Source organism: Phyllostomus discolor, chromosome 8, assembly GCF_004126475.2.
Source record: "Phyllostomus discolor isolate MPI-MPIP mPhyDis1 chromosome 8, mPhyDis1.pri.v3, whole genome shotgun sequence".
NCBI lineage: Eukaryota > Metazoa > Chordata > Mammalia > Chiroptera > Phyllostomidae > Phyllostomus > Phyllostomus discolor.
This window is the reverse complement of record NC_040910.2, coordinates 11326346-11337757: the sequence shown is the minus strand read 5'-3', so window position 1 is coordinate 11337757 and position 11412 is coordinate 11326346. Positions and strand designations below refer to the sequence as shown.

At 42.5% G+C, this 11412-nt stretch overlaps 1 protein-coding gene across 5 annotated transcripts in view; it reads left to right on the top strand.

The window, feature by feature from the left end:
- Positions 1-11412, top strand: part of ELF2 (E74 like ETS transcription factor 2) — an 84491-nt gene that overhangs the window by 51585 nt on the left and 21494 nt on the right. Inside the window, exon 1 of one of the 5 annotated variants that reach the window (XM_028521862.2) lies at positions 10011-10355. The exons of 3 other annotated variants lie outside the window; for them this stretch is intronic. In XM_028521862.2, the coding sequence (XP_028377663.1) occupies positions 10298-10355 (58 nt within the window). In that variant the 5' untranslated portion in view covers positions 10011-10297. Of the gene's footprint in view, positions 1-10010; positions 10356-11412 lie in introns of those variants that run through there. One more of the 5 variants, XM_028521861.2, reaches the window with a different exon arrangement.

Here is an 11412-nt window from a genome sequence, read left to right as displayed (position 1 = left end):
TAAAAAAGATTTTATTTATTTTTAGAGAGGGGAAAGGGAGGGAGAAAGAGGGGAGAGAAACATCAATGTGTGGTTGCCTCTCATGTGCCCCCCACTGGGGACCAACCTCCAATCCAGGCATGTGCCCTGATTGAGAATCGAATCGGCGACCCTTTGGTTCACAGGTTGGCATTCAGTCCACTGAGCCACACCAGCCAGGACTGACTTTTCTTCTTCTTTAATGTCATTTAATTGACAGATTTTCAGACATCGACCTCTTCTTGTGTTTGAGAATACATGTTGCTCATCATTTTGCTTTGGTTTCCTTTAAAATAAGGGCCTTTCATAAGTGATGAGGAACTATAATTTTCTTTTGTATCGTCCTTATCTGGTTTTGGGATCAAGATTACGATAGGCTACTAAATAATTCAGGTTGCTTTCATTTATTATTGTCTTCTATTTTCTGCAACTATTTCTATAAGGTAAAAATTAATCTTACAATTTGTAGGAATTTCCCTGAAGAGACATTAAAGGGCTTTTATTTTGTGGAGAGAAGGTTTTGGACAACATTTTGATTTCTTTCCTACTTACTATTCTCCTCAGTTTTTAAAATACAGTTTCTTCATACAGTTTATCTGTATTTTAACTTTGTTAGATTACAATTTTCATAATGCTGATTTAATATATATTTTTAATTTTATTTATTTTTAGTGAGGGAAGGGAGGGAGAAAGAGAGAGAGAAACATCAATGTGGGGTTGCTGGGGGTCATGGCCTGCAACCCAGGCATGTACCCTGACTGGGAATCGAACCTGCGACACTTTGGTTCGCAGCCCACGCTCAGTCCACTGAGCTACACCAGCCTAGGCTTGATTTAATATTTTTTATGTCATACCTATAGTTTTACACCTGTTTGTTCTGTATTACATTTATGCCTTCTCTTAATAACTCTTACCAAGGTCCATCTGTTTTATTAATCTTTTCAAATCATCTTTTGTTTTTGTTTTTTAAAATATCTGTTTTTTAAAATATATTTCTCTCTTTCATTTTGCTTGCTCTTCATTATTTCCTTCCTTCTTGTTTCTTTGTGTTTGTTCTGTTGATTTTTCCATGTTTATGAATTGAATGTGCTTTGCTTGTTTATTTTTTAAACTTTTAATTTCCTGACCTCTAGTATTATTTTAGCTATGTCACACATAGTTTGGCATGTTGTATTTTTACTGTAATTAATTTCTGAATATTTTAAAATTATTTTATGATTTCCCTTTTATTCCAAAGACTACTTAACATACACTGCAAAGGAAAACATGCATTAATTAGACTATATCAAAATTTAAAATTTTTATAGGACAAAGGATACCATAGACCAACCCAAATAAAAGCCAGACAGCAGACTGGCAGAAGAGATTTGCAACACGTATTTGAATTATTAGCAAGAATATGTTAACATTCTTGAGATCAGTAAGACAAAAGGTGTCATAGGAAAATGACAAAGACTATGAATAAACATTTCATAGGGGAAATGTTAATGGCTAGTAAATGTATGAAAAAATGTCTATCATCAGTACTTATTAAGTATATGCAAATTAATACAACAGTGTAAAATTGTCACGCAACAGATGGCAAGATTTTAAAAAGTCTGATCATAATTTTTATTGACAAGAATGTGAGAAAAAATGGGAACTCTTACCCATCACTGGTGGGATTTTAGACTTGCACATCTACTTTGGAGAGAGTAACATCAAATTAAAAATGCAATTATTTTGTGAACCAAAAATTCTGTGTATAGGTATGTACTGTGGAGATACTCTAGCATACAGCTTAAAAAAACCTCGATAAGATTTTTTGCAGCGTTGTTGATATAAGCGAAAAATGGAAGCAACTTTATTTTCCTCCCAGCAGATAATCTGATGAATAAAATGGGTGAATTCATGTACTGAAATACTTTGTAGCATCTAAAAAGCATAGCTGTATTTACTTATAGCAACATGGATAGAATATAGATCATGAATCAAAAAAGTGCATTATATAATGGCATATGTAGTATAATGTCACTTATATCCCCAAAGCATGCAAAATAATGCTACATAGCATTCCAGGACACACACATGCAAATATATATATGCACAAAAACATAAAGGTGTAAAACATAGACTGAAAGAGTACGTACAGAACTCACGTTGGTGGTTTCTTTGGACAGATGGAATGGTGAATAAAGGCTGGAGGTAGTAGTCAAAGATGCCGTCTTCACCTTTAATATGTTATTTCTTAGGGGAAAAAAACCCACCTTCATGCCATAAATGACAAAATAGCTGGTCCTGGGTAGGGGGAACTTGACTGTTTATTACATTATTTTTTTGTAATTTCATGCACATTTTATTTAGATGCCTCTCAAAAATTAGATGAGATGAGTTCCTAAGCTAGAAACACAAATGACTCATTTCCAGCCTGGGAAGATGGTGATGCGCCATCGATAGAGGAAACGAAGGAGATCCGTAGATAAAAGGCCTTTCGATGTCAGTGGATTTTCCCAATGAAGATGCTTACCATAAATTGGAAACTAGAACCTGGAGCTAAAAAAATAGTGAGTCGAGCCTGGAGATGTTGATTTTTGAGTCAGTGCAGAAGTAATACTGAAGGCATCCCTGGCTGGTGTAACTCAGTGGATTGAGCGCGGGCCTGTAAACCAAAGGGTGTCTGGTTCAATTCCAAGTCAGGGCACATGTCTGGGCTGCCGGCCAGGTCCCCAGCAGGGGGCGTGCAAGGAGCAACCACATACTGATGTTTCTCTCTCTTTCTCCCTCCTTTCCCCTCTCTCTAAAAATAAATACATAAAATAAGATAAAAATACTGAAACCCCGGGTGGTGAATGGATGCTAAAATGCCATTCTTGGTAGAATAGAGAGTGAAGAGAGAAGGTGGCACTTGGGGAGAACTCTCACGACTACGGGCTGTTTAAAAGTGGGTGAGATCAACTGAAAAGAAAGAAAGAGGAATACAAACAAAGCCAGCCAGTGTAAAAGTTTACTAGGAAAAGCAGATGAAGGGAATGATTTCAATAATGGGGGGGGGGGGGGGGCAGTACTGCCGTCAGTTTGGATAAGTCGACTCAGGTGGAGAGTAAGAAGAGGTCGCTGGGTTTGGTCATTAAAAGCTCAGTCAGTGCTGACTTAACCATTTTTTTTGTTTTTTAAAAAATTATATTTTATTGATTATGCTATTGCAGTTGTCCTCATTCCCCCCCCTTTGAAAGCTTAGTGTTGACTTTTGAAGAACCTTTCGATGGGGTAGGGTGCAGAAGCTATATTTCAAGGGGAGGGGGTAGGGTGCAGGGTGCGGAGAAATTAGGTAGTCTGAATATTCCTTTTGGAATCAATCAAAATAGAATTGGACTTGTAATATGTTTAAGAAGTCTGTAGTAAAATTTTTCATAAACATGCTAAAAAAGAATCACGTATTAGCTCTTGTAAAGTTTCACAGGAATTGAAGAAAAACTTCCAGATACTAACCATTCTCTAATGATAATACATAACCTAAGCCCTTGAAATGAGTTCATTTAGGACATGTTAGGACATGTTAAATGTTAGGACATTTAAATATTCCAGAGGTTATTTAAAATACAGAGATGGTTAACTATTTTAACTCACTTTTCAGGGTGTCATGCACATGAGGGTGCTTAGTAAGTGCTACTTGAAAACAGTTGTTTGTCTGCCGTCCGTGAGAGAAGACTGCCTCCCATAACCAGTTGACAGTCTTCTGGGAGTGTCTGCTAAGGGTCGGAAGCTGTGTTTGCTGCCCAGGATAAACCATTAGGTGAAGAAGCCAGGTCCCGGAGAGTCTGGCCCGGGGATAACTTAAGTAAAATGCAGGAAATGTGAACCTCAGGCAAACCGTCAGTCTCAAAATTGGTACATACTGGACCCCCATTCATCACAGTGTTCTCATGGTCCACAAATGCATGTGTCAACATAACTTAGGATAAAATAACTCTCAGGAGTTGTGGGCGTCTCCGAGAATCTTAAAATTGCCATGGCCCTTTTCAGAATAATGTACATTTTGCCAGCAAAATTTTAGGGTTTTCTACCCACTATGAAAAACCCATGTCTTGCCCTGGCCAGGTGGCTCAGTTGGTTGGAACATCGTTCCCTACACCAAAAAGGGTGTGGGTTCCCACATATACCTAGGGCACATACCTAGGTTGTGGGTTCGATCCCCAGCCGGGGAACATGTGGGAGGCAACTGATCCGTATTCTCTCTCATATCAATGTTTCTCTCTCCCTCTCCCTTTCTTCCTCTCTCTCTAAAGTCAATCAGTATATTCTCAAGTGAGGACTAAAAAAAAAAATCCATGTCTTCTGAAGGCTTTTATACACATAAATAATTTAATTTTCCTGAGTAGTAGTCCAAATTGTAGTAGCATATACCCACTAAGCAATTTTGTGTATCATACTGTCTCTAAGAATTTCACCCTTTCTGTGTGAACTGAGAAAGCTTTTTTTAAAAAATATGAAATGAAATGTCAGAAGTTTAAAAAAATTTTTTTTAAGATTTTATTTTATTTACTTAGAGGGGAAGGAAGGGAGAAAGACAGGGAAACATCAACGTGTGGTTGCCTCTCGCACGCCCCCTCCTGGGGACTTGACCCACAACCCAGGCCTATGCCCTTATCTGGGAATTGAACCAGAGACCCTTTGGTTCACAGGCCTGCACTCAATCCACTGAGTAGCCACACCAGCCAGGGCTAGAAAGTTTATTTTTTTTGTCATGTTATTTAGTGCTATCAGGAGTAGTAATAGGTGCCTGCAACAGAAACTTGCTCAAAGGAAGTGCTGGGTAATTATTTGTTGAATAAATGAATGAATATGTGACTATGGGTTCAAACATCTTCATTTTAATAATATTTTATAAAATGTGACCATTAAATAAAGTAGTAGTATACAGACTGCAAATAGAGAATTAAACAGTACTATAAAAATAGGGAAAAAATCACTTTTTTCTCTTTGTAAGTCTGTAGCCTTCATCCTTATATTTATTGTCAATCTTCCAGTGTTGGTGAACCAGGCTTTACCTAAATCACTTGGTTCCAGTGTGTTGTCCTTGATAGACATGTTTTTCTCATAGCTGAGTTTTCTTGACCCCTTTTCTCCCCTAAGCACGCCCAATACACCACAGCCCAGCTTTGGATTTCATCCTTGGTTTGGTTTTGTCAGAAAAGCTTAGACCGTTTGGCCTCCTCTTACTGTTCTCCCACCATTCACTGCTCAAAGTTTTTTTCCACTTAGAGAAACTTCTTAGAAAGATTCTTAACCATTGCTTTAGCTTTTGACATTAAAAAAGCAAAACCACCATTTTGCAATTCATAAATATAATAGTCAAATGGATTTTTTAATCTACTTTATTACCTCTGAATTTATAGATGAAGATTGTTTTGCAGAATTTTTGTCTTTGAAGTCACAGATACTATGTGACTTTGGTCAAATTATTTCACTTTATGGGGCCTCAGTTTCCTGATGTGTAAAATGAGGGCATTGGGCTAAATCAGTGATTCTCAAATAATTCTACCATTGGTAGTTAAAGAGCTGTTAGCATTACTAAAAATGGGAAATTGGCATCCTTCTTCCAAATTATAGAAAGATAACATTAATGGACAGACAATCTCCTCCATTTGATTCCTACCTATAGTTTTTTTATTTTTTACTTCTTAAATGGCATTTTTTTCCTTTTATTGATTTTTTTTGTCCTCACCTGGGGGCATTTTTTCATTGATTTTAGAGAGAGAGGACGAGGGGGGACAGAGAGAAACATCGATGTGAGAGAGAAACATTGATTGGTTGCTTGCCACACGTACCCTAACAAGGGCTTGAACCCAAAGTCTAGGCATGTGTCCTGACTGGAAATCAGACCTGTAACCTTTTGGTGTACAGATGGCACTCCACCCAGCTGAGCCACACCAACCAGGGCCTACCTATAATTTTTTTTAAACTTTAAAGCTTGTTTTGACCTTTGTTTGTACTAGTATCTGATAGAACACACGATTCTGTATGTTTTTTTTAAATAAAATATATATCTCATTCGCAGTCATTAGGAAAAGAGATCATGATACTCAGGTTCCTTATTTTTTGACAACCTCTCGGTGATGTTGTTTCTAGGCTCCTTTCCATCCATAACATTTCCTGATTCTGTGTACTAGATAAAAGGAAAATGCAAATCACCCAGGCAAGCTAAAGATAAAAAGAGACGTTGAAAATCTATATGGTATTAGAAACACTTGTAATCTCCCAAGAATGTTTTCCACCTTGGTTACTGCAGGACTGTAAAATCATGTGAATGGCCGAGGATATCTAATTATTTTTAGTTTCATTAGACTTTGATGATAACGAGTATATTATGAAGACTTGTTTTCAAAATAGAGAGACTGGAGGACGAAAGAGTTGATGCCCAGCCCGTCAAGAATTAAGAAATGGAGAGTACTGCTCAGGACTCAGTAGTTGAAAATTAGAGGTCGTTTAATAACTTTACCCTGTTCTTTCTTCATCTAAGCTGGGAGATGTCACTAGTTGGGAGTTTAAACTGCTCCTTCCTCCTGTGTTATTTCTCTTTGGCTGATTTACAAATTACCCCAAATTTAGCAGCTTAAAGCAACAACCATTTATTATAGTTTTTGAGGGTGAGGTTTGGGGAGTAGCTTACCGGCAGGGTTCCAGCTCTGGGGTCTGTCAAAAAGCTGTAGTCATCTGACACCTTGATTAGGGCCGGAGGTCCCGCCTCCCAGGCAGCTCTGTCACATGACTGTTGGTAGGATGCCACTGTCCCTTGACTGAATGGGCTCCTCCACGGCGTTACTTGAGTGTCCTCGTAGCATGGCAGTGGGCTTCCTTCCCGAGAGTGTCACACCGCAGAGATCGTGCTGGGAGTTTCTGAAGTCACACCGCAGCAATTCAGCTTTCTGCTCTTTGTTGGTGGTGAGCCATCAAGGCCGGCCCACACTCAGAGGGAGAAGCAGAATTAGGCTCCACCTCTTGAAGGGAGGAATATGAAAAGAATTTTCAGACAAGAAGATCCATGACATTTAAACAGGCCTTGTTACTTTGGCAGTTGGGGAGTGTTTGAGGGTAAGAGTCAGGTGCTTGGGTTCGAATCCTGGCCCCTCCCTCCCATTGATTAAGATCTCCGTCAAGCAACCTTAGATTCCCTATCTACAAAAGGAGCACAATAGCAGTATCTATGTCATAGTAAGGTAGAGAGGAATAAGTGAGAAGAGTGAAGAAAAATAAGAGTTCGCTATTTTTTATTTTTTCCCCTGCTAGAACACAGCAGTAACATTGATATAGGGGATGTCTTTTTGTGATGTTATTAACAGAATATGAATTTGCTCCCTAGTGTCTACCATGTTCACCTACCTTTTCTTACTCAATTTTTTATTCTGCTTATTAATATCCACTGAATCTTGAAGACCTGAGAAATGCGGATGTATGTATGTATGTGATATGTGCCTGTACACATGTACATATGAATCTATTAATTTGTACTGCATGGTTTGAGTCACATTCTATGGAAAATACATATTAAATCCTACCACATTTATATATTCAATATTTTGCCATGTTGTTAAATTCTGCAAACATGTGTTTAATAGAACAATCCACTGACTGTCTTTTTTTAAAGATTTTATTTATTTATCTTTAGAGAGGGAGAAGGGAGGGAGAAAGAGAGGGACAGAAACATCAATGTGTGGTTGCCTCTCACACACCCCCTATTGGGGACCTGGCCTGCAACCCAGGCATGTGGCCTGACTGGGAATCGAACCAGCAACTCTTTGCTTTGCAGGCCTGTGCTCAATCCACTGAGCCACACCAGCCAGGGCTAGAACAATCCATGATTGTATTTTTTTTTTTTAATCATTGTTCAAGTACAGTTTTCTCCCCCTCCCCCTTTTTTTTATTTTAATATGATTGTCTTGATTGCTTCCTCAGGCTAGCCCCTGGAAATGAAATTCCTAGATCAGAATATGTGCACGGCTTTCACACTTTTGATATGTAATGTCCATTGCTTTCCTGAAAGTTTGTATCGATTTCTGTTTGTAGCAGCATCCTGCCCTTACTTGCCATTCCTAGTATTACTGGTTTCTAAAAAGTATTGGTGATTTTTGAAAGCCTAGTTTGAATAGCAAGGCAGAATTCCATTTACAATAATAGTACAGCAGAATTGCAGTGAAGCCCAGAAAAGTGTATTTTTACAAGAGCATTAAATATATAGGAATCAGTTTTTCTTCATTAATTTCTGTCATTAACAAACACATGCATATATATAGTGTATGTGTGTATATAATAACAAGTATTATGGAGGAATAGATGTAGCTTCTATTTTCTTGGAACTTAAAATATAAGGTTGACATGGATACACATAATTAAGATGTGCAGCAAGTAAGTACACACACGCACATATACTATTCACTTAAGATACAGATCAGGAAGCAAATAGTGAAGTAAAAGCTAGGTATCGGGCTTCATGCCGATTCCCACATTGAGGAGAGGGCTCCTCCTTGAGCCAAGCTTACTTGTCACATCCAGGAAGAAATAAACCTTTGGCTTACATGACTCTTGTCCCTTCTAAACGTAATACATGCAAGCCTGATTGATGGGAGTGGAAATTCAGATTTGCTATAATTTCAATTATCTGCCTAAAGCCAGCAATTACTGCTTTGTGTTCCTTATCACCCGGAACCCGGCTGTCTAGGATGCTGCCTATCAGAGGATAATCCTTGTTTTAAATTGACTAGAAATAAAAAAATACAAGCTACCCATCATGGAGTTCCTTTTGTCCAGTGGGTGGGAAGGTCACCTCTGCAAGAAAGGGGTCCCTGTTTGGTTTAAGGGGAGTGCACTTCGGGAATGGCCTGTGGGTTCTTTTTTGGGAGGATGGGGATCATGCTGTAGGGCCCAGGGAAGGGGAAAGGGAGAGTGAGAGAGCGCAAATGAGCATTTAGAAGAAGTGAAAAAAAAAATCTGAATTTGCACTGACATATTGGGCATATATTTGTCAAATGATGTTGCATTAATATTACCACTGGAAGAATTTTTTCTCTAGATTATCAGCACAGTTCATTCACTTCAGATCATAGCAAGTAAGCCTTACTCTGAATTTGTAAGTGCCAAATCTTTTTTGTGTGTATTCAGCACTTACTGGGTAGGACGCATTGTTATGTAAATTTTGTGTAGCAACAACTTTAGGGCAACTTTTGTTTCAAACATATTTTTTATGTTATGAAATTCTTAAACTGGGGAAGCATTTTTTTGTTTGTTTTAATGAAGCCTCATTTGAGTCATTTGTTGGTTTGATTTTCTGTCTTAACAAATTTATAGTCACCGAATGACAATTTACCCCCTGCCTCTTCTGCTGTATTTTAATATGGACTGTACTTGTAAAAATGTTTCTATGAAAAACATTTTAAAAAGTAGACGATGATATAAATGTATACGTTTGTTACCAAATGAACCAAGCAGAAACGAAAGGGTGCTTGAATTTCGTGACTAGCAAACTGGGGAAGGATCATCAGACCTCCCCGGGGCTGGCATGTTCTGCTGTTGACTACTAAATGCCTGTTTGGTGTCTCTGTGACGGAGGGGAAAGGGACGCAGGCGGTCTCTCAAAGTAGTGGAAGCGCCTTACTTTCCAAGTACAGTTTTTAGGATATTTTGTGGGTATGACTTTTTTTTGGGGGGGGTGGGTACTCCCGTTTTAAAGGGCAGCCCTTTCAAGTGAGTGGCTTTGCACAAGCTGGGAAACGGTCAAAACAAGTTAAGCGGCCACCTTTATTTACAGCCGCGGGACTAGGTATGAGCTGTCTTCCAGGAAGAAAACTGGACTCATGGCTGTGGTCCAGAGCGGGGACAATTACAGACTTTCCCTCCGCAGAGCGTGAAATGTGCCTCTTCCTGCCCGGGGGCCCCGCGCGGGCCGCGGGTCTCGGGGCGACTTCCAGCCTCAGGTGTCCCCCCGGTCGCGGGCCGGGCGTCCGGGACTTCCTGTCTGGGCGCGGGGCGGAAGGATCGCGTTGCCAGCCGAGGCGGCCGCCGCCGCCGCCGCCGCCGCCCCTGCCGTTAGGTGGTGGGGTTTCTCAGCCCGGCGGCGGGAGGCGGGCCGGCCTCGGCTTCCTGTCGGAGGACGCGCAAGGATCTGGGCGTCTGAGAGTGTGCGAGTGCGTGAGTGTGTGTGTCGGCCGCACGGCGTGTCTTCGGCTGTGGGTTCCGCCTCCTCCCCTGCCGCCGCTGCTCACGGTGTAAGTCAATGTGAAGCAGCAGCTCCAGCCCCGGGATAAACATGGCGACGTCTCTGCATGAGGGACCCACGAACCAGCTGGATCTGCTCATCCGGGCCGGTAAGGGACGGGGAACTTTTCTCCCGTGCACCCGTGCAGCAGGAGAGGGGTGCACGGAAGGCGGGGTGACTCCCCCGTGGCGGTCAGCGCCGCGGGTACAGTGTGCACCTCGGTGGCCGGGGCGGCCGGGGGGAGAGGGGGGTAGTGAATGAAGTAATGGAGGCGACGAATCAGGAAGTGATCACCTTGGAGAGTAACCTGCCTCGAAGCCGGCGCCGCCGCTCCGGGGAGGCTCGGGCGGGCGGCGGCGGCAGCTGTCGGGCAGAGCGCTGGCAGCCGGCGGGCGCCGGGGAGCCGAGCCGCAGTGAAGTTGGGGACTCGGGGGCGGACGAGTTGTGCGCTTCGCCGCAGTTGCCGAGGAACCAGGAAGTGAGTGAGGCTGTTGTCTGTGGGCTGCGCCTGCCACGCTGTCTGGCCGGGGAGGCCGCTGCTGCCCGCGGCCGGGGGCGGGGGGCTCCGCCGGCGGACCCCCGCCGCCCCCGCCCCGTCCGCCTCGAGCTCGGTCCCGAGACCCACGACTTCCGCGTGGACGAGGCGGCCCCGGGCCTTGTCCGGGGGGCCGCTACCCGCCAAAAGGAAAAACGCCGTGACCCTCCCTCGCATCCCCACCTTGTGTAATCTCAGGAGTAACGGTTCTGGGAAGGGCCACTAAATGCGGAGGGGCCCGGGGCGCCGCTTCTTTTGGCCGCCCGCCTCCCTTTCCTCATTTCACGGGTGGCCGTAAAGAAGTAGGTTTATGCCCCTTCCCTCGTGGGGTTTTTTTTTTTTTTTTTTACGGGGGAAGAATGGGAAGGACACGGACTATCTCGTGTACTCCTGACCTGGGGCGTTGGGGTGTCAGAGAAGGAGGTTTATTTTTGTAAACGGGGAGTGAGTGTGAAGGAGTGGGGCGGCGGGAGGGAGTCTTGGCCCCAGGGAAGTCTCAGCACGGAATTGCCCCCTTTTCCCCTCCCCCCCAAACCTCCCACCATAGCGGAAGCGCCTCGGAGAGGACAGAACGGCCGGGATTGACAGGCCTCTGGTTCCAATCTGCTCGCTGGAACGTTCCAATTGAGAA